Source organism: Letharia lupina (assembly GCF_014066315.1).
Source record: "Letharia lupina isolate WasteWater1 chromosome Unknown contig_3, whole genome shotgun sequence".
Lineage (NCBI taxonomy): Eukaryota > Fungi > Ascomycota > Lecanoromycetes > Lecanorales > Parmeliaceae > Letharia > Letharia lupina.
Window position 1 is genome coordinate 589310 of NW_023502972.1, and position 19650 is coordinate 608959.

The 19650-nt window shown below is 44.6% G+C and overlaps 7 protein-coding genes across 7 annotated transcripts; 5 read left to right on the forward strand and 2 right to left on the reverse strand.

The window, feature by feature from the left end:
- Positions 1–2007: 2007 nt before the first annotated feature.
- HO133_007079 (uncharacterized protein) lies at positions 2008–2577 on the forward strand (the record flags this gene model as incomplete). The annotated part of the gene is made up of 1 exon (XM_037297973.1): positions 2008–2577. The coding sequence occupies one exon, from the start codon at positions 2008–2010 to the stop codon at positions 2575–2577; it is 570 nt and encodes a 189-aa protein (XP_037156608.1).
- Positions 2578–6593: 4016 nt separating this feature from the next.
- On the forward strand, positions 6594–8208 carry HO133_007080 (uncharacterized protein; the record flags this gene model as incomplete). Its single annotated transcript, XM_037297974.1, has 2 exons — positions 6594–6782; positions 6838–8208. 2 exons carry the CDS (start codon positions 6594–6596, stop codon positions 8206–8208), a joined length of 1560 nt encoding a protein of 519 aa, XP_037156609.1.
- A 435-nt stretch (positions 8209–8643) lies between these two features.
- Positions 8644–9998, forward strand: HO133_007081 (uncharacterized protein; the record flags this gene model as incomplete). The annotated part of the gene is made up of 3 exons (XM_037297975.1): positions 8644–8700; positions 8754–8921; positions 8970–9998. The coding sequence occupies 3 exons, from the start codon at positions 8644–8646 to the stop codon at positions 9996–9998; spliced, it is 1254 nt and encodes a 417-aa protein (XP_037156610.1).
- A 225-nt stretch (positions 9999–10223) lies between these two features.
- On the reverse strand, positions 10224–10801 carry HO133_007082 (uncharacterized protein; the record flags this gene model as incomplete). The annotated part of the gene is made up of 2 exons (XM_037297976.1): positions 10224–10640; positions 10724–10801. 2 exons carry the CDS (start codon positions 10799–10801, stop codon positions 10224–10226), a joined length of 495 nt encoding a protein of 164 aa, XP_037156611.1.
- A 520-nt stretch (positions 10802–11321) lies between these two features.
- Positions 11322–12682, forward strand: HO133_007083 (uncharacterized protein; the record flags this gene model as incomplete). Its single annotated transcript, XM_037297977.1, has 3 exons — positions 11322–11399; positions 11495–12379; positions 12440–12682. The coding sequence occupies 3 exons, from the start codon at positions 11322–11324 to the stop codon at positions 12680–12682; spliced, it is 1206 nt and encodes a 401-aa protein (XP_037156612.1).
- Positions 12683–13748: 1066 nt separating this feature from the next.
- Positions 13749–15432, reverse strand: HO133_007084 (uncharacterized protein; the record flags this gene model as incomplete). The annotated part of the gene is made up of 2 exons (XM_037297978.1): positions 13749–15042; positions 15095–15432. 2 exons carry the CDS (start codon positions 15430–15432, stop codon positions 13749–13751), a joined length of 1632 nt encoding a protein of 543 aa, XP_037156613.1.
- A 1695-nt stretch (positions 15433–17127) lies between these two features.
- On the forward strand, positions 17128–17482 carry HO133_007085 (uncharacterized protein; the record flags this gene model as incomplete). Its single annotated transcript, XM_037297979.1, has 2 exons — positions 17128–17154; positions 17213–17482. The coding sequence occupies 2 exons, from the start codon at positions 17128–17130 to the stop codon at positions 17480–17482; spliced, it is 297 nt and encodes a 98-aa protein (XP_037156614.1).
- Between the last annotated feature and the right edge of the window lie 2168 nt (positions 17483–19650).

Sequence of the window (19650 nt, forward strand, 5' to 3'; positions counted from 1 at the left end):
AGTAGAAATACGAAGAAGATTTAGTCTAGAGTTTATTCCTTTTAGTATATTAAAGATATTTATTTTCTTTAGATTTTTATTTAATCTAGCCAGATTAGCCTTTATATAAGTAAAAGATTTTCTTTTAAATAATCTTTTAAGTAGTAAGCTTCTTTTTAGTTATAGCTACTAACTCCTTAGTAATATACTCTCTTCTTAGCTATATATTTAGTATAACTAGTAAGTAGATCGCTACCGCTCTAGAAGAAAGATAGATAGTATTATATTAAGAACTTAATGATATATGTGATAACTCTATATTATAGTATAAAGAGAATACTATCTATATAGAATTATTATAAGTGTGAGCTTTATAGTAAGATAGAAAGGCCGAAAGGCCTTGGTACGCTAAGCTTAATTGGGTTATAACACAAGTAAGTAAGGTCGTAAGATTATTGGAACCGTGATAAATATTTTAAATCTTATTTAAATATTTTAATTTCATCGTTAAATATATAGTCTATAGTATTATACTTAAAATACTTTATCGTAAATCTATTATAGTTATTAATATCGATTATATACTTTAGAAATTCTTTAAAGTCGTTTTAAAAGATATATCGAAAGATCTTAAAATAACGTTATATCTATATCTTAAAAACGCTAAATATTAATTTAATAGAATTATAGTTAGATAAGTATAAAGAAAAATATTTAATAAGATAATCTTTAATCTATATAGTCTTAATAATATAAGAATCGATATAAATATTAATATTATCTAGAATAATAATATTATACTTTTTAAGATACTCGTTATAAAGAGAAAGTAATTAATTAATTAACTAGTTAAGAATATCTTTCTTATTATAATAGCTTTTCTTAATTTTAATATAGAGTAGATAATTAATAGTAATATATATAGATAGAATATTAAAAGTATTATCTTATCTTATATTATTATAATATTAAATAAGATTATTAATAGAAGTATAGACTATAAACCGCTATATCGTTTATAGCTTAAATAATAACTTATTAATAAAGATTAACTACTTCGTTTTAATCTAATTTATAAATATTTACTATATAATATAAAGTATATTACTTTAAGAATTAATTCTTTAATTCTTCTTATATATAACTCTAATCTATTTTAGAGCTCTATAGATAATAAACTTATAAATCTTAATATCTTACTTCTCTTTTAAGAATCGCGTTAATTTATCTTAATATAGTTATAGCTTTTAATACTAATAATTAAGAAAAGCGTCTAAAGTAGTAGATAAGAGGCTATAATATCGCTCTTATATATAAATATATCTATTATAAAAGATTATAATATTATTATAGATAGTAAGATTTCGCTTCTATTAATACGCTATCGATATATTAGAATAAATATCCTCAGCTACGACTTTAGATCGTTAATAAAATTTAAGTAAGAGTTAAATACGCTAGCGTATAGAGAGATTCTTTCTAAATAATAATATTATATTCAAAGTAAAGACTAGCGATATAGCTATTATATATCTAAATTAGAGATAAAATATTAAAAAAAGCGTATATATCTACTAGCTTTAATATCGCGAATATTTAATTAAGATAATAGATAACAGTGGCTATTATAAGAGTAGTAAGTATATTCTCTATAATTTTCTATAAATGGCGCTAATAAAAAGTCGGAGGCGGAGCTGGGTCAGCTTTGTCAAGTATTCTTATTTAATTTGCAATTCATAATAGTACATATTTCACTAACTGCAACTGAACATCTCATTTCAAGGAACGTCTTTGAGAAAATTCATCATGCCGGTCCTCGCTTTGAAAAAAGGTTACCTCAGACAGGCTTGGCATTTACGACCATTTATCACCCAATTCGTTGAGTCTAGCGCCACGGATGCTTGCTTCTAATTTGCTTCAAATTGGTCCACTCATGACTGCTGCCTACTACAAGTGACAAGGTCTTGCTCACCATTCTTCCAGCCACTCCCAGCATACCGCCAACACGCACCAGCACTCACCAAGACCATGAGCCTTACAGAAGTCGCGCCTACGCAGTTCGAGCTACTCCGAGTCATACTGAGCGCCTTCCATCTGCCTCCAGGAATCTCCGCTTTGCACATGCAATCCGGCATCCAGGTGTCTCTCCCCAAATCAGAGGCAGGTGCTCCAACACAGTTCAAAGCGATTGTATCCGATTGCACGAATAAGAACCTGCTACTGAAGTCCTTCTACGACGCCAAAGTGCGCGGGAAGGTTTTCGATAGGACCAAATGTGTACTTTCCACACTGGCGGATAATGGAATATCACGCTGCGCATTCACAAGCACCTTCGGCATGATGCAAGGGCAATCCTGGCTGAACGACCAAACAGCACCTCAGTTCAAGGTCGATGGCCTAAGCCGCGTCCCCTTCATGCATCAAGGCTACTTCTTCTCGCCAGGATTCCTGATCTGCAACCATATCTTCTGCCGCCAAGAATATGAAACACAGTTCGTGGCAATCCTGAGCCTCGATTTTCTATGGGAGTACTTCATTCGGGCACAGTTCCATAAGAAAGGATGGATGATTCAGCTTCCACCACCTCCCCTCGTCTAGATCAGTGAGCTGCTTATCTTCACTGACGGCTGCTGTTTGTCCAACGGAAAAGCCGCTTAAAACCATGAGGCCAAGCTCGTTCGAGGCGGATACGGCATTCATTTCCCCACTCTTGCCAACGGATGGGACACGTACGGCGCCCTCGCTTCGAACGGCACCCCTACAAATCAGAGGGCTGAGCTCACTGCCGTCATTCGCGCCTTGCAGCTTGTTAGCGTACGCAAGATACCTTGTACAAGCATCAGCATACAGAGATCCATCTAGGTTAGCCTCCACTTCTTCTAACCCTTGTACTAGGTCAGGTCCTATATGCAATTTCTAGCGTGCCCAATACCACCTAGCTCGGGCTGATTGCCAGAGCACCATGATTGAATCAGCTCTGGAACGAGACTTCCAAGCTATGCATGATTCAAGCCTTGGGTACCGAATCTGAATACTGCGTGGATGTCTCCTAGACTTCATACAAGGCTGAGCTTTTGCCAGAGATGGTCAACTTGCATCAACGATCACGCATCCCCAAGTCGGCACTCGATCTTTATCGCGAGAGTCTACAGCAAAGCAAGGCGCGTACACCATCAAAGAAAAGAAAAACGCCATTCTGTCGAGCTGTGAAATTGGCGAGATTCAAAACGCTTTCATCCTCACCGGCATACGATAACCGCCCGGGGCAACAAATGCGATTTCTACCACTATTATCAATACTACTACTCCATAACTACTATATAATCTACACTTAATGGTCTAGATCCATTCTATAAACTCTATTTATTCTTTCTATCATAGAATCGTTCTTATAATTTCCTTTATAATATAAAGAGACTTTATATATAGTATATTCCTCTAATCTTTAATACTCTCTTACTATTATTACTAATTTCTTTACTAAAATATCTCTTCTAAATATCGAAATAATATATAAGATACTATTAAATAGTATTTAAATCTTATTAATTATAATTATCTTATAGTAGTTTTAATAGATAGTAATTAAGATAGAGACGGCCAAAATCGAATATCTTCTTTATCTTTTTAATTAATTCTATTACTATTAATTCGAGAAACTTCTAATACTTTTAATAAAATATTTCTATTAATTTATAGAGCTTAAAGATTTTAAAGATTTTTATTTAAATATTAATAAAGTAGGATATCTAATTTCGATTATAAGTTCGCTAAGAAGATATATAATTACTAGAGTATTAAATCGTTAATCTTTTTATATACTTATTATAATAATGAAAAGCTTAAAAACTTAAAACTTCTTCTCTATATATTCTATTATTCTTTTTAAAAATAAATAAAACTATTAATTATTTATACTAGTCTTATTAAAATATTTTTCTTTTTAAAAATGGTTTTAATCTCTTTTTATTATATATAATAATTAAGACTAAAATAAGTTTTATCTTATTAAATTATTATTAACATATTATTCTAAATTACTATGCGAGAACTTCGTATAAAATATTCTTTATAAAGATTTATTTTTTTTATAAGTAATTTTAAAAGATTAATCGATTTAGCTTTTAATTTTATATATTATAATTTTCTATTTTTAGAGTTATAGCTAGTTTAAATTTAATAAAATAATTATTTATAAAAAGAATAGAGTTATAAGATAGTATATTAATAATTAATTTAAATATTATTACTAATATATCTTTAAGATTCTTAACTTTTAATCTATTCTTAAAACTCTATATAGAGAATATTAGATATAATTATAGATATAGCTCTTATCGCTAATTGCGAAAAGCTTATATTTCTTCTTAATTAGCTTATCTAAAGCTATTATAAAATAATATATATATCTTATCTTCTTAACTATATATTTATTAATTATAATATAAAAATTTAAAATATAAAGCTTCTTCTAATTACTTTATATCTTACTTATAAATAATTAAAGCTTTTTATATTATATAGATTATTTATATCTATCTATTCTAATAATTCTAAAATTCTCTTTAATAGAGTCTAAGTAATAAATAAATTTTCGAAGAAGAATATAGTAATTTCGAGTTATATTTCTAATAATTAATAAAGCTATCGAAGTAATTTTATTAATTCTTTAATAATTATAAATAGTAGAAAAATAAAAGATTTCTATATAGATTATAATGCGATAAAGATTTTTAGTTTAGAATATCGATAAACTTTTAAATAGAATCTAAAATACTCTATGAGGTTTAATTAGTTTTTTATAAAGTATATTCTAGATAGTAATAATTTATATAAAACTAAATATTATATATAAAGTATTTTTATATCGCTTAGAGATATTAATAGTTATATAATACTTAATTTTTATTAGCTAATACTCTAATAATAAAGATATACTCTAAAAAGAATATTATATTTATCGAATCGCTAGGTGCGATATTAGTATGGGTGAGGTAGACGAGGTAATAAGGCTATCGAACTATGTGGTGGGGATGTATGGTGAGGATGCCTCCAGGCCCTAGCCATAGGGCTGAGTGGTGTGTCAAGGGTACGCTCGTAACATATTATTTAAATTTCTCCTTTCTTTATTATCTTTCTCTTTTCTAATTTTTTATTTATTTATTCTTTCTTATTAGTATGGTATATTTTAATTATATTAATTTAATATATAGGTTATTATAAAGATAAAGTCGCGTAGTTAAAACGCGGAGAAAACTACATTTTTACCTCGGTCTCTTATCGCATAATTCCCATTCTCGGATTCAGTTAATCCGTTCCGTTGACGCCATAGACAATGGGATACCACCACCTGGAAGTGGGAAAAAGCACTCCATTCGACAGGGCGGACCAAGTATTCTTACCCCATACAGCCCCTTTGGCCCCCTGCCACTGCAGGTATCTACAATCAGCGCTTTTAGGCGGAAATCTGGTCCTGAGATCAATCCATCTCGCTGCGAAGACAATTGTATGGGGTTTGCCAGGGCCGTCTCTATGATCTCCTAAAAGGTAGTGGCCATACTCATCAAACAATGATAGTCCCTGTGGCACAAAACCCCGCGGAAATCGGTATGAAACCGGCTATTTATTTTCGCTGCATCAGTTTCATGATCGGGGCAAGGATTGGGCCCAGGCTATGTAGCAGCACCTGACTTTTGAATGCTGTATAATGTAAAGAAAACGCCGCAAGTGAGAAAGAATTTTTTCTTGTAAGGAGTGAAGCCGCTGAGAATCATAACAGAGCTTTAATCTTAGGAGCGAGCAAGAAATACAATGGCCCGCGCATCTGCTGCTTCGATTTGCCAATTTGAGCGTTTGGACTTCATATGCTGGTTTTAACATCATTTCCAGAGTTAGTGGTACAGAGTTTTCAACTGATAATGGAAGGTAAGTAAAGTAGTCAATGGGCAGCCTCCGTCCTTGGGGAAAAGAGCTCCATACAGAGTATTTTCAGCAGTATAATGTCAAACCAGTAAGACAATATGGAAACCTGCGACCAAGGATTAAGCAAGGCGGCTTCCCGGCTAGCAGCGAGCGCCCATCGCGCCAAGACATACTCGTAGAGTTAAGCATTCGGCCGCTAATATGGTTCCCGACAAGCTGGCGATCATTCGTCATTGCCCCTCCAAAAAAAGTTGTGTTGATAAAGAAGTTCATTGGCCCGCCTCAATAATCGAGCCCCCTTCATGCGCCGCGAGATATACCAACGACGAGTGTATCTACCTACCTTTTTGAGCGTCTCAGTCTTTACTTTTTCGTCCTTCTCGCAGCGTGAGACGCAACTTGTTACATCGCGGCCAAGTTACACAACCCGACATCGTTTAGATTTCTACTGTGTCATAGCGTCGAGTATTCGTACGTCAATTTCCCAGCCCACAGAGTTTGACACTTTCAAGCAGTTCATACGAGGCGTGGCGTTGCCATTTCATTTTTCACTTCGACTGAGAGGCGCGCTCATTGGTGTTGCAGAAAGCTCCTTGTAAATCAGCTCTTAGGTTGCTGGCAGCTCTTCAGATCCAAGTAACCCCCGAACGTGAACATTATACCACCACATCCTCTCCTCTCAAACACAGAACATGGCAGACCGTGCAACCAACGAGTACCTCAACACCGAGCGAGCTAAGAATGACGACAACGACCTCTTCGCTGCGATCGGCAAGCAAGTTCTCGGACTCAACTTGGGCGATGACGAGGATCCTGCTGAAGACGATCGAGTCAAAGTTGTGGACGAGATCGAAAGTCTCTGCATGAATTGCCATGAGAACGTGAGTTATTACCTGGCTTCCATCTGCGAGTAAAGCTGATTGACGTCCGTGACAGGGCATGACACGACTACTACTCACAAGAATCCCATTCTTCCGCGAGATCATACTCATGTCCTTCTACTGCGAGCATTGCCATCTTAAGAACAACGAGATTCAACCCGCAGGAGAAATTCAAGAGCAAGGTTCAAAATATGCGTTCAAGCTCAGCAGTCTAGATGACCTGGAGCGTCAACTCGTCAAGAGTGATACAGCCATCCTACGGATCGAAGACTTGTTGATCGAAGTGCCGGCTGGACGAGGGCGTCTGACCAACGTTGAGGGAATACTCAGCGAAGTTCTGAAAGACCTCGAGGGCGATCAAAAGCTGAGGAGGAAGGAAGATCCGAAGCTGTATAAAAAGATCGACGGCGTTGTTCAGTCACTCATCAAGATGTTGATAGGCGGCAAGTTTCCGTTCACGATTTCTCTTGACGATCCCGCTGGTAACTCTTGGATCGAGCCCTCGCCCACCGACTCCAAGACGAAAGGCAAATATACGCACTCACGGTATCCACGGACACCAGAGCAAAACGAGGCTTTGGGCCTGGGCGAGACCTCGGAAGAGCAAGGCGTTGGCTCAGCAGAGATGGTGCCTCAGCTCCAGCCCGAGGATGGTGGCGGTATGGAGGATGTGGATATACTCGAAGGCCAAACATACGACTTGCCCGTCTTCTGTCCCGGTTGCGCCAAGCCTGCGCATATGCTGGTCCAGATGGTGCATATCCCACACTTCAAACAAGTCATCGTCTCAACAACCCATTGCGATGTGTGCGGGTACAAAACGAACGATGTCAAGACTGGAGGCGAAGTCCCTGAGAGTGGGAAGAGAATCTGGCTTCACGTCAAAGACGCAAAAGACCTTGGACGAGATATCCTCAAGTCGGAGACATGCCTACTCAAGATTCCTGAGTGCAGAGTTGAAGTCACGCCGGGGACCATGGGTGGAAGATTCACGACTGTTGAAGGTCTTGTGACACAAATCCGTGACGACCTCAAAGGCTCTATCTTTGACGTTGGTGAGGACGAGGTATCTACAGATTCGATGCCTTCCGACACGAAGAAGGAATGGGGTACATTCTTCGCCCAGCTAGACAAAGCAGTCAAGGGGGAGATTCAGTACACCATATTAATGGAGGATCCATTAGGCAATAGCTATTGTCAGCTTTTGGATCTGGATGATTCTGGGAACGATCCAAAGGTCCGAACCCAGGAATATGAGCGTACGGAAGAGGAAGAGGAGGAACTCGGAATAGCAGATATGAAAACGAGGCTGAACGAAAAGGGCGAATATGTCAGAGAAACATTCGGCAAGACAAGTCCTAAGCCAGAGGGGGCTGCTGAGTCTTCTGGGATGAGCAACGCTAAGGCTCAAAACAATGGGTCATAGCCCCTCGTCCGCTCCGGGTCGAAGATAGTGGAGCGACGGCGAGGCCCTAAACAACAGGACATAGATCTGGGCTTGTTGATAGTAGATGGCGGCGCTATGTACATACCTGGCACTGGCATAGGCTTCTTTATGATCTGGCGGTTCAGCGTTTTGTATGGCATAGACTTCGGGGCAAAAGCAGAAACATGTACGATTGAGATCGCAGAGGATAGACCAGTGGAAGCAGGAAGAGCATTTGCTTCACATGTTGACCCCTAAACAAAACCATGTAATCCTTGCTTTTCCCCGCTCCCCAAACTGCTCGCAGCTGCCCCTGAAAAGTGAATCCAATGACCAAATCCACAAGTGCGCAAACTCTCACTTCCCAACCAACGCATCCGGAAATGTCCTTGACGGATCACCATGCCGTCGGTCTCTTCGTTCAACCGTCCCATCATGGAAGACAAGTCGTCCGCGGCCAAGAGGAAGCTCCATAGAGCTGGAGCAATTCTCGTAAGGGTATACCGTTTCGATGCTGTTGTTGAGGGTGACTGACGCTTCCGAAGAAAATGCATGGCTTGAGCGGAACTGACATCAAGCTCAAAGACGCCGACGCAGTTTCCGACGCTCGCCTCACTGGGAAAAAGAGAGTGCGGACGGGACAGCGACAGCTTCCGAGAAAATTGCTCACATCGAAAAGGCAGATCGGTGGAAATGCCCTTGCTCTTGCACAGGTACGGTGTATTAGTGCCGTTGTAGCGATGATTCTGAGACTTCCACAGGAAACACGTCCCATGATTTCGAAGGCCGGCGAGCTCGAAAAGCGCAAAGCTATTGCTCAAGCAGAAACTACAAAAGCTGAACATCATAGCGGACAGTACGAGACTACTAGGTCAAGCAATGTCAAGGCCGATAAAAACCTCACCCCAGCTGCCGGTCCCAATATCGAAAGATCTACTCTGTACCTCATCAAAGCGTCACCCGGCAAAGGGCTTGGGATGTTCGCTGCCAAAGACATTCGAAAAGGCACACGTATACTTGCAGAAAAACCCTTTTTCTCTTTGACCGAAAGACCTGTGGTATCTTGGTCCGATCCATACGCACCAAATGATATCTTCGAAGCGTTCGACAGCCTTCCAGCCAGTGAAAAGTTCAAATTCATGGGTTTGCATTGCCCCGAAAGACCTGACTGCAGCCTCCGTTTCAGCATATATGAAGCTAATTGCTTCGAGATGGGATCGGGTACTTGCATTTGCCTAGACGCAGCTAGGATCAATCACTCCTGCATACCGAATGCCCACTACTCGTGGAATAGCAGCATCGAACGGGAAACGGTGCATGCTGTGAAGGACATTTCCAAGGGCGAAGAGATCACTGTTAGCTATTGCTCCGCGATTCGCACGCTTCAGGAACGGAAACGCGAGCTCAAGCCGTACGTCTTCACTTGCCGTTGCCCTGCTTGCCAAACCGACACCGATTTTGGCATTCGTAGCCAAGTTCGCCGCCAACAGATGCAAGATCTCGATCACGAGATCGCAGACTATCAAAATGACCCGCCAGCTGCGAGAGCAGAATACGGTCACTGCGATGAACGGTCTGCGATCCTGGAACTTGTCAACTTGATCAACCAAGAAGGACTGGTTTATGAGACATCACTGGCATATCATGATGCGGCAAAGTGTGCTTTGAAGCGGGGTTTGAGGAAGAAGGCCTTGAAATACGCGAGCAAAAAGCTCGACGTGGACTTGTGTTGTGTTGGAAGAGACTCACCTTTTTATAAGGAGACGATGGCTTTCTTCCTAAGAATCTAATTCGGAGCAGAGGAAGTATGAAACTGACTGTGGTAGCGGCGCTCCGCCCGAGAATGCAGACCCACGCAATGATCACTTCCGGCGCCATGTTTGTATTGATACGCAAACATGTGGGGGGCCAGCAACAGTTATAGCAAGAGAAAGTGTGCTTCGCAACCTGCTCGGGTTTCACGAAGTCCTATCATCAGGGCTAGATGTCCGGAGAAAAAAGAAATCTGATGCCGTTCATCCAGCAATGGGATTCGCATGCATCGTTACCCTCTCAATCCTCACTATATCGCCCTGCATCCTTCCCTTCTTATCCACCTCCTTCGCTTCTAGCTTCTGCAAAGTCACCATCCCTTCATCACCAATCACCCTTCCAAACACTGTATTCTTCCCATCTAGATGCGGCGCAGGTCCATACGTGATGAAGAACTGACTGCCATTCGTGTTTGACCCTTTGTTCGCCATTGCCACTATTCCACGCGCATTATGTCGCAAGGATGGGCGGATCTCATCTTCGAAATCCGTGCCCCAGATTGAAGTGCTGACTTTTGCGGAGGCGGATGCGGGGGAGCCGGTCTGAACCATGAAGGATGGGAGGGAGCGGTGGAAAGGAGAGGCGTCGTAAGACCCAGAGGCACAGAGGGCCAAAAAGTTCTGAGCGGACGTTAGTGACATGTGTAAGTTGCTCAGGGACAGCATGACAGGAGCTTATGTAGGAGGCACGGTGGAATGCTTACTTCTGCCGTTTTGGGGACGGATTCGCAGAAGACCTCGATTTTGATGTCACCAACGGTAGTATGGAGTGTCACAGACATGGCTGGTGACAAGCAGCCTCGTTGTTCAGTCCATCATGCTGCGTGAAGAGCTCATATGAGCTCGACGAAAGATGGAAGAAAGCATCAGCCTTGCAGGATTCTATGCGGCCTAGAAGCGGCCTAGCCGCCGGTGGAGCTGGGGTGGAGTTGCCTGAGCTTACTTAGCTTGGCTTGGCTTGGCGCTCGACAACGCAATCTACAGGTCGGTTACTCGATTCTTGCATGAGAAGGCTCTAACAATCTCAGTACCTTCAGACCTGTCATACCCCACTCGCACACATACCAAGACCTGCTCGCCATCTTGATTACTTTTTTTCACTCTTGCTTCTGCGTTTATTTGGTCTTTCCCATGTGTCTTGCAGATCAACATCCCTGCCGGCAACTTTCAGCTTGAGTCGCAAGAGGAACATCTGGGCATACCTTCTATCCGGAAGCAAGGACGGACATAACAATTGATGGTACTATTGCGGAGAAGTCTCGCAGCATGCTATGGGCGGGCTAAGGCAACATCTAAGCCGCGATGACAGCCTTCGTTCGCGTCTGTGGCCCGCCAAACAGCGCATACCTCGTGGGATATCCCGGCATATCTGCTACACTGGTAAGTGAAGAAGAAGAAAATGGGGGAAATGGATTTCCCTGGAGCAGCGCGGCGATATCTCTGTCGAGGACTATGCTGATATGTACCACTTACAGCCTCGAGTAGAAGGGAAGGTTGAAATACGGCCCGACAAAGGATACTCCGCTCCAGTCGCCATATCGCTAGTGACAATATACCTTCAACGGCGGGAGACCATACATCCTTCCGCAGATTCGGTGACCAAGAAGCATCTAGCGGCGCCGAGGAAGGAGCTTGTGGACATAGTTGGGAAGGAAATGCTGCTATTTCGATGTCCAGCAGGGAAAGAGTCAGAGAACGTTTACTCGATGGACCTACCTTTTGTGCTGTTTATTCCATTTGGAAGAGGAGGAGAAGAGACGGCGCGGAGGGTACCGCCAGCGAGTTTGCAGTTAGGCAGCAGGACGGCAGAAACATATTACGAGATGGTGGTGATGGTACAGCAAGGTCATACAGAGCAAAGAAAATACGCCTTCCCAGTCCCAATATCGAGATACGATACCCTTTCCACATTCGGCATGTACAACAGGCCAGAGTCCGCCGAAAGAATCACAGACCACCTCGTCACGTTAGGCATATCACTCCCTCGATGGTCATACGGTCCTCTGGATCCCGTCAGCGTCTACATCAAACTATCTCCAAACCCCGACTGGCTGAACAAAGCGAAGAGAGTAACGATAAACAAGATAACGATTGGAATTGACGAAGAAATCATTTACAACCACGAAGGCGACGAACCGCAACGAAAAGTCAAAACGCTAGCGAAGCAAACCCAAACAGTGGGTGTGAAGATGCCGGAAGCTGGGTATTTCACGAACCTTGGATTAGTCTTCCCGGCGAAGGATCTCAGGGACAACGACGGGGTAATACCGAGGGGGAAGCAGGCTTTCCCCACGTATTCGGTCAGCGGTTTTACGACAACAGGCAGTCTTTATAAGATCGAGTACTACCTGACTGTGAAGGTGCGTTACCATTTAACGATTCCCAGATTTGCTCTTTATATTCGTACTAATATACCCTAGGCACACATGACCTCCGCAAAAGACATTCTACTCCGCCAACCGATCGTCGTCTGTCCGCTCGACCACACCGCCTGTAAGGAAGAAATGGAAGCCATCGAGCAAGCCGCAAAAGATGCCGGAAACATCAGACCGGATAATCCCATGCTCCCTGCGCCGACAATAATCCGCGTGAATGATTACAACGCATTGCATACGCTAGGCATGACAATGGTTGGGTCCACGAGGAAGCCGCTGATTGAATAAAGTGCTTCAGAGCGGCCTAGAGGAAACGCACCGTGGGGAAGAGTTCCGGGATGGGTGCTGTTGAGACAGCTTTTATCTGTAACAACATTCATCTTCTCCATTTCCTGCTCAATACTGGCGTTCGGGGCATTCACGAAGAAACGTTTTCTTTCCACGGAAGGGTTCTCTGGGTCGGCAAAGCGTTATCTGGTTTGCTTGAGTGCGCAAGATATCCAACAATTGCAGAATTTTCGGGTCTTTATAATACTCCAGATATCCAAGCATGCATCTTTACGTCTCCGTCTCTGTCAGAATGGGTTTCAAAATCGATCGAATGGGCCCCTAATACAATTTCAAACAATCATCCAGCACTTCGGACCACTCTTCCCGCAACCCCTCATCCCCCCCTCCCCCCTCCATCCCCATCCCCCACAGCAAGCCCTCCCATCCTCCCCACCACCTCCTCCAACCCCCCCGTCGTCGTCGTCGTCGTCGTCGGATCCGCATCCCGGGCCCCCACATACGCCTCGGCTACCCGTCTGCAGGCCGCATACTGCCGACTGCGTTCGCCCCACACCTTTCCCGCGTTGCGTAGATTCGTCGAAAGCTGCAAGTTTTCTTGATCAGAGGTGGGGATCGGAAGTGGGGGGTGAGTGCGAGTACTATTTGGGGATCGGGTTCGGTTTGGGGGGGCATTTCTGGAGGGGGGGGGGATGGATTGGAATTTCCGGCCGAGTTTTTTTTTTAGGGATCTGGAGGTCCGTCGGATCTTGCTTCGGTCTTGTGGAGTTGGTTCTGCGGTTCTTGATGTAAGTAGGATCTCGGACGGTGGATTGAGGGAAGTCCGGCGACGGAATGCAGCCGCGGCAAGCGCATGCGGTTAAAGCGTGCCGCATCCGGCTAGGCTGTACCTCTCTGCTCGCTCTTTCTCTCAATGGCACATGCTGAGGTTGAGGATAGGTTCTCCGGACTGGAAAATCGCCTTACTGGTAGAGACACGCAGAATGCTGGGACTGTCAACGGAGCTAGGAATATAAGATTACGGCTTGACTGAGAATATCAAAATGAGCCAGGATGGATTTCCGTTTCAATCCACATCTATCGACTCCAGTATCTTCTCCCTCCAGTCTCGCGCTTGAGCAGCAAAGCTCCAACGACCCTGCTCGAGATACCAGTCTTCCAAAGACAAAAGAAAACGTCGTAACATCCAGTCCTGAGAGCCAAATCTCGACACAGCTAAGTCAATCACTTTGTGAAGAGTTGCTATTCCCAAGTCCACTTCGCCAAGAGCGTGTTGACACAGTGCTACCCTGTAGAGATTATTGTTCTCATGATGGAACCTTTCGTTCGTTCGTTGAACATGTTGAGAACAGGCAATGTTTTCTTGGCTCAAGGTCCTGGCCTCGACAAAGTAACCTTCATCGAAATAATTCTCCGCCATGTACCCACGAACCAGCAAGATCCGAGGGTCGTGTGGCCGCAATGTCTTTTCACACTCGTCAAGCAAGTTTTGCCGCATCTGAATGCCGGCATTCCCTTCTGGGCTCGCTACCACAATGTAATTTAAACGAGCGCACAGTGTTGACCAATGCATGGGACCAACAAAGCGTTCGAATTGGTCGACAATACTTTCCATGCATCTGACAACAGTATCATCAAACCCAGACGGAGATGTTGAGTCAAGCCACTCACAGATACGACTGAGAGGATGCTCACTGCCTAGCAGCACTTTACCTAGAGCAGAGAATTGTCGAAGTATAATCAAGGCCATCTCATCTCTCTTGTGGCGGCGGACATAATTAATCAGTCTAAACAACTCAATGAGACTCCTGGGAAGCTCTGCTGAGAGAATCTGCTTGATTTTTGCAGTGGCAGCGATCAGAGTCTGTCCTGCCTCTTGAAACAAACTCCTTGAGAATAGTAAACAAGCTAACTGGCATTGACGGATCAGTTCTTCCAGATACCCATCTGCGTTCTCTTTATCCTTGGTGGTGACGCAGTGAAAAAGAGGCTCTGTTCTGACCCATGTCCCGGACTCGAAGGAGCCTTCGAAATAATCCCGAATGCAACGAAACATGCGCTCTGGTATTGCGAGCACCTCCGGCGTCAGGATAGGGGAGGGTACAGGAGTGAAACATTCCACAGCCTCAGGTGTCGGAGATGCCGTCCGTCGAGCGATGATATCGTCAATCGATATCCCTCTTCGATTCCAATAGCGAACAACTTCCGCGAAATCCCGAAGTTGGCCTCGAATACGGATGATAGAACCCTTTCCCTGATCGGCTCGCTGCTTGTTCTTGCGCACAACCGCTCTCATCTCAAAGTCCTTGTTCTTCTTGTCCAGTCCCCATTGCTTGATGTGCGTTTTGTACATCCTGACCCTACGGAACGTCAGCGATGCTCGAAACAAATAGTACAGCACGAAATACTAACGTCGCTCTGAAGCCATGCTGGCTTTCCATAAGGCGCATGACTTCTGCAAGCGGTCTCTTTTCGTAAAGGTAAAGTTGTTTGATGAGTGCTTGGTGTCTCGCCCAGACCTGTTTGGCGGCCCAGCCGCTTCGTTCGGTAACAGGTGCAGTTATTGGGGCACTGACGTCGTTGGGGAAGTGTAACGTGGTTGCCAATGGATCGGGCTGAAAGGTTGGAGCGAATTGGTAAGAGGCAGACTGATGATCAGGGAAGCTCAGTGAATTAGCGTGGATAGGGTTCGCGCCGGCCATTGCTACGAGGCTCCCAAGCTCGTTGGAGGAGTACGGCTTAGATGCCATAGCAATAGGCTGAGAGGATAGAGAGGACGAATAAAGTTGAAAGATGATCGGTGGACTTTGGTGGGTCAACGTGAAAACACTTTGAGGGCCGCAGTGCGAAAACTGACGAAGGGTGCTACGGCCTGGACTTTGGCTCTTTGCGACAGTGAGATTGTGGAAGAGGTGAGGAGAAGAGCTTTTTATGCTCATGAAAAGACAAGGCTGTGTCCTGCGCTCTCGCTTGATCATGATTGGCGGAACGAAAGTCCCATGCATAAGTTTCAGAGCTAGCCAAGAACGGTTGACTCGCCTGAAACAGAAGTTCCATGCATATGCCAAGAGCCACTATGTCGCCATTAAAGGCTAGAGTTCTGATGACTTCCGCCTACCCTCGGCTGTGCATTATTCTGGTTGATATCATTTCATGCAGAGATCTACACCCTGACAATACCTATCTCACGGTGGACTGCGAGTGTTATGGTTCCACCTTCTCCCACCATTGGCTGTGCGTTAGTCTTCGTTCTCGACCTTAGCCAGTGGGGAAATGTCGACGACGCCGGTGAAATCACTTTGCGTCGCCCAATGAATATCTTTGATCAAAGATCATGTCAGTACGCCTCTGACGCACGATGTGCTAGTTTGAAGCCGTCTTTACCAGACCGCTCTCTGGGCTACATCTCATCCTCCGCCTTAGGATGTAAAAGTCGAGAGACTCGGCTGCAAACTTTCCCACGCATCCGCCCCGTGAAACCCTGTTTACCAAAGTTCCTTGCAGATGGCTACCCGTCAGGTGTGGCAACCTCTGTCTCATTGAAAAAGCTCCCTGCATATGGCTACGCTATGCGTCACTTGTGCCAGGCCTTAGGCTTTCACCAATAGAAAGGCTCTTACAGAAGTTCCTGGCAGATATCTTCTCCGTCAATCCTGCCGCTTGAGAGAATGTTACACCAAAACGCTTCTACGCACATGTCCGTCCCGTCACACTGAAAAAGTTCCCTGCATGTGGTTACGCTATGCGTCACTTGTGCTAGCCTCATGCTTTCACCAATGGAAAGGCTCTTACAGAAGTTCCTGGCAGATATCTTCTCCGTCAATCCTGCCGCTTGAGAGGATATTGCACTAAAACGCTTCTACGCACATATCCGTCCCGGCACATTAAAAAAGTTCCCTGCATGTGATTACGCTATGCGTCACTTGTGCCAGCCTCAGGCTTTCGCCAATGGAAAGGCTCTTACAGAAGTTCCTGGCAGATATCTTCTCCATAAATCCTGTCACTCGAGAGGAGGTTGCACCAAAACGCTTCTACGCATCTGTCCCAGCACGATGTCCCAGTGGAGTGGGTGTGTCTCCCAAAAGGTCCTAACAGATAACTATTACCATTGTGGGTAGGATCTCGCGAAAGTTCCTTGCACACAGCTGTCCTCGCAGATGGTCACCTCCGTACACCCCGCCAATGGAAACAACTTTCCCTAGAAACTTCTGCGGAGAACGACCTTCCTGGAATTTTCCACCGTGGTTTTACAAAAGATCCCTGCAGACGGATTCTCACGGCACAGCAACCTACTCATGGCTATAAATTAAAGAACCATGGGATCCTCTTGAGCAAAGTAAAGGAGCATCTTGAGCACTATGAGCCTTGAGTTCGAAATCTAAATACATAGAAGTTCTTACCTTGATCCACCCACCCCTCCGCACTCTGATACAGCAAGTACCATCATGGCCAGCAGCAAGCACCCCAACGAGGTCCGCACTTCAATGCGTACTGAAATGAGATCCCGCCTTATTAACAAAATCCCCCAAGGCAAACCCCCCCGCCCTCACGAACCAGAAGCCCGAGACCCTTGACAAACCATCACCAAAACCCAACAGCTCTGACAAAGCCACCCACGGCTCCCTGACATCGACATCCGCAGGCAGCGGCCAAGGTCCGACAACAGTCCTCCAAGGTCGTGGAGGAAGCGGGGGCGGCAGCGGCGAGGCGAGTTCTGACAGCGGCCAACGCGAAGCTTCGGCCTTGCACAAATGGCTGGAGCAGACGCCACGAGATGAGCCGTGGAGGCCGGGAAGGTGAAAGGCTTGGATTCTCGGCTGTCATTGGTGGGGATGCTATTGCCGGGACTCGTGAGCTGAGTATGGGTGTCTGTTGCCGGAGAGAGAGAGTTATTGTCAGTGGTGTTTCGTATAGGTTCTGAAAGGGACTTTTTTCTGTGAGGTGTGCTACATAGACGAAAGTGAGTGGGGGATGACAGCAAGACATTGTACTCGTTTCAAGTCCTCTGCAAGCACGCGATCAATCTCTCACTGTTTCCACTTCCCTCGTTACACGAACCTCTTACGTCTAAGTCACTTACTTCCAACCTCTCAGGCGGGAGAAGAGGTACTTACGCGATAGCGATGTGAAATATAACACGTGTGAATTTTGAATCCGAATCCAGCGCCGACATTGTTCCCGACTTTGCCAGGTAGACAAGCGACTACCGCTTTTGCTCCTGCGTCGCGATCCCCGATCCAGAGAACCACTGCGAGTCTTATCTATTTCCCACCCTCATGTTCTATCTAAGCAAGGACCACCCGTGTCTTAATAACCCCAGGCCGAGCTCCGTCAGTACTCCCAACCACGTCTGCAGTACCGACCGAGAGATACCACCACCCCGTCGCGAAATAGTGCGCCGCAACACCTGGAAGTGTCCGATGCCACCATTTCGAACGTTCCCCCTACACAGGTAGGAGGAACGTTCGCTTCTCACCCTACGAATAAGCTTCTCAAAAGCTTGGTCGTGTTGCCGATACACTATCAGACGAACGTCATGAAGGAATCGTCGCCGTCACGATCAAAGCCTCCTTGCTCCTGCTCCGAGAGATCGGGCGCAGAACGCACCATGACAAAACAGGCGTGTCCAGCTTTCTGAATCCGTGAGATGAGCCAGAGTCTGGAGGCGCTTTGGAATGCCTCTTCTTCCACGGCAGCTCTTCCGGTTCGAGATCGTGGTGGGTGTGATGGTTCGAGAATAGGTCTCAGTAGCGATTTTCTGTCGTTCTTCGCCGCGTCCGCAGGCCCTACGGAATGCCGATGCGGGATACCTGGTTGGTTTCCTTGTGGCTGTCTTGGCCATGTTGGGTCCGCTTGTTTACGATGATGGATTAGGGGTTTTATGGATTTTCAGAGACGATGTTCGCCATTTGAGACTGTTGAGGGGGATGGGATAAAGAGATAGTGGTGTTATGGTGACTTGCACGTATGGAAATTATAGTGGAAGATGGATTTTTGTAGGAATCAATTTGGATAGAAGTAGGGAGCTTGGCCCTAGGGGTTGGGTGCAGGTGGATTGAGCGCGTTGAACCGTTCTCACGTTGGTTATTCGCGACCGATTTCTTTTCGCGGTTCGGATCTATTGAGAGGTAGTTTCTCCTTTTCTTTTCTTTTGATGAAACGTTACTATAAAGCTCTATCTAGGTTTTTGATTCTTGAGGAGTTAGCTTTAGAGCTCGCTTAGTCGGGTGATAAATCCTTATATTTACCTGGCTTGCTTGTTAAAGTGAGTAAACAAATTATATACTCTGAAGGAGGCTATACTCCGAGTAGTTAATCCTCCCTGTGTTATCACTTCTATTACTGTATTAATTCGAGAATAAATCGAAGACCCTCATGATGAAGTGTTCAACACTCCACAACTTATTTTTTGAAGATTCGAGAATAAAGTCACGTATTACTGTTCGAGATGTTGAGAAATCGATTTCTGTTTTGGAGTGCTATGTTTTCCCGGCTCCGAACAACGGACACCAAATTATGGAGCTACCGCCCTCTACCAAACAAAGTACTGCTGAAGCGCACTGCCCACCTTCTCAAACTAGCCTTTTTCAGATTGGCCACATCATACTTTTTCAGTCTTCCCTTTTCAGGCCTCGTCGGTATCAGCGCGTTTCTCGATCCTTGCTCCCTCGGCAACATTGGGCTTCTGTCACCCCCAGCCCGCGACGGTATCAGTGCGTTTCGCGGTCTTTCCTCCGGGCTGCCTGCCCCAGTCCTCGACGGGTTTCCCGATCGCTCCTTTCGAGGCTTCGTCCACATCGGTACGGACATTCGGAGAATTTGCTAGCAGGTGTTAATGGATTTACTCTTATGTATCATTTTGCTCGGATTGAGATACAAACCCTTCGGAAGCGAAGGCAGAGCCTGTACACCAATGGCGAAGAGCGTTATAAAAGAGAGAATTTTGTGTGGCTGCATGTTGATTGAAT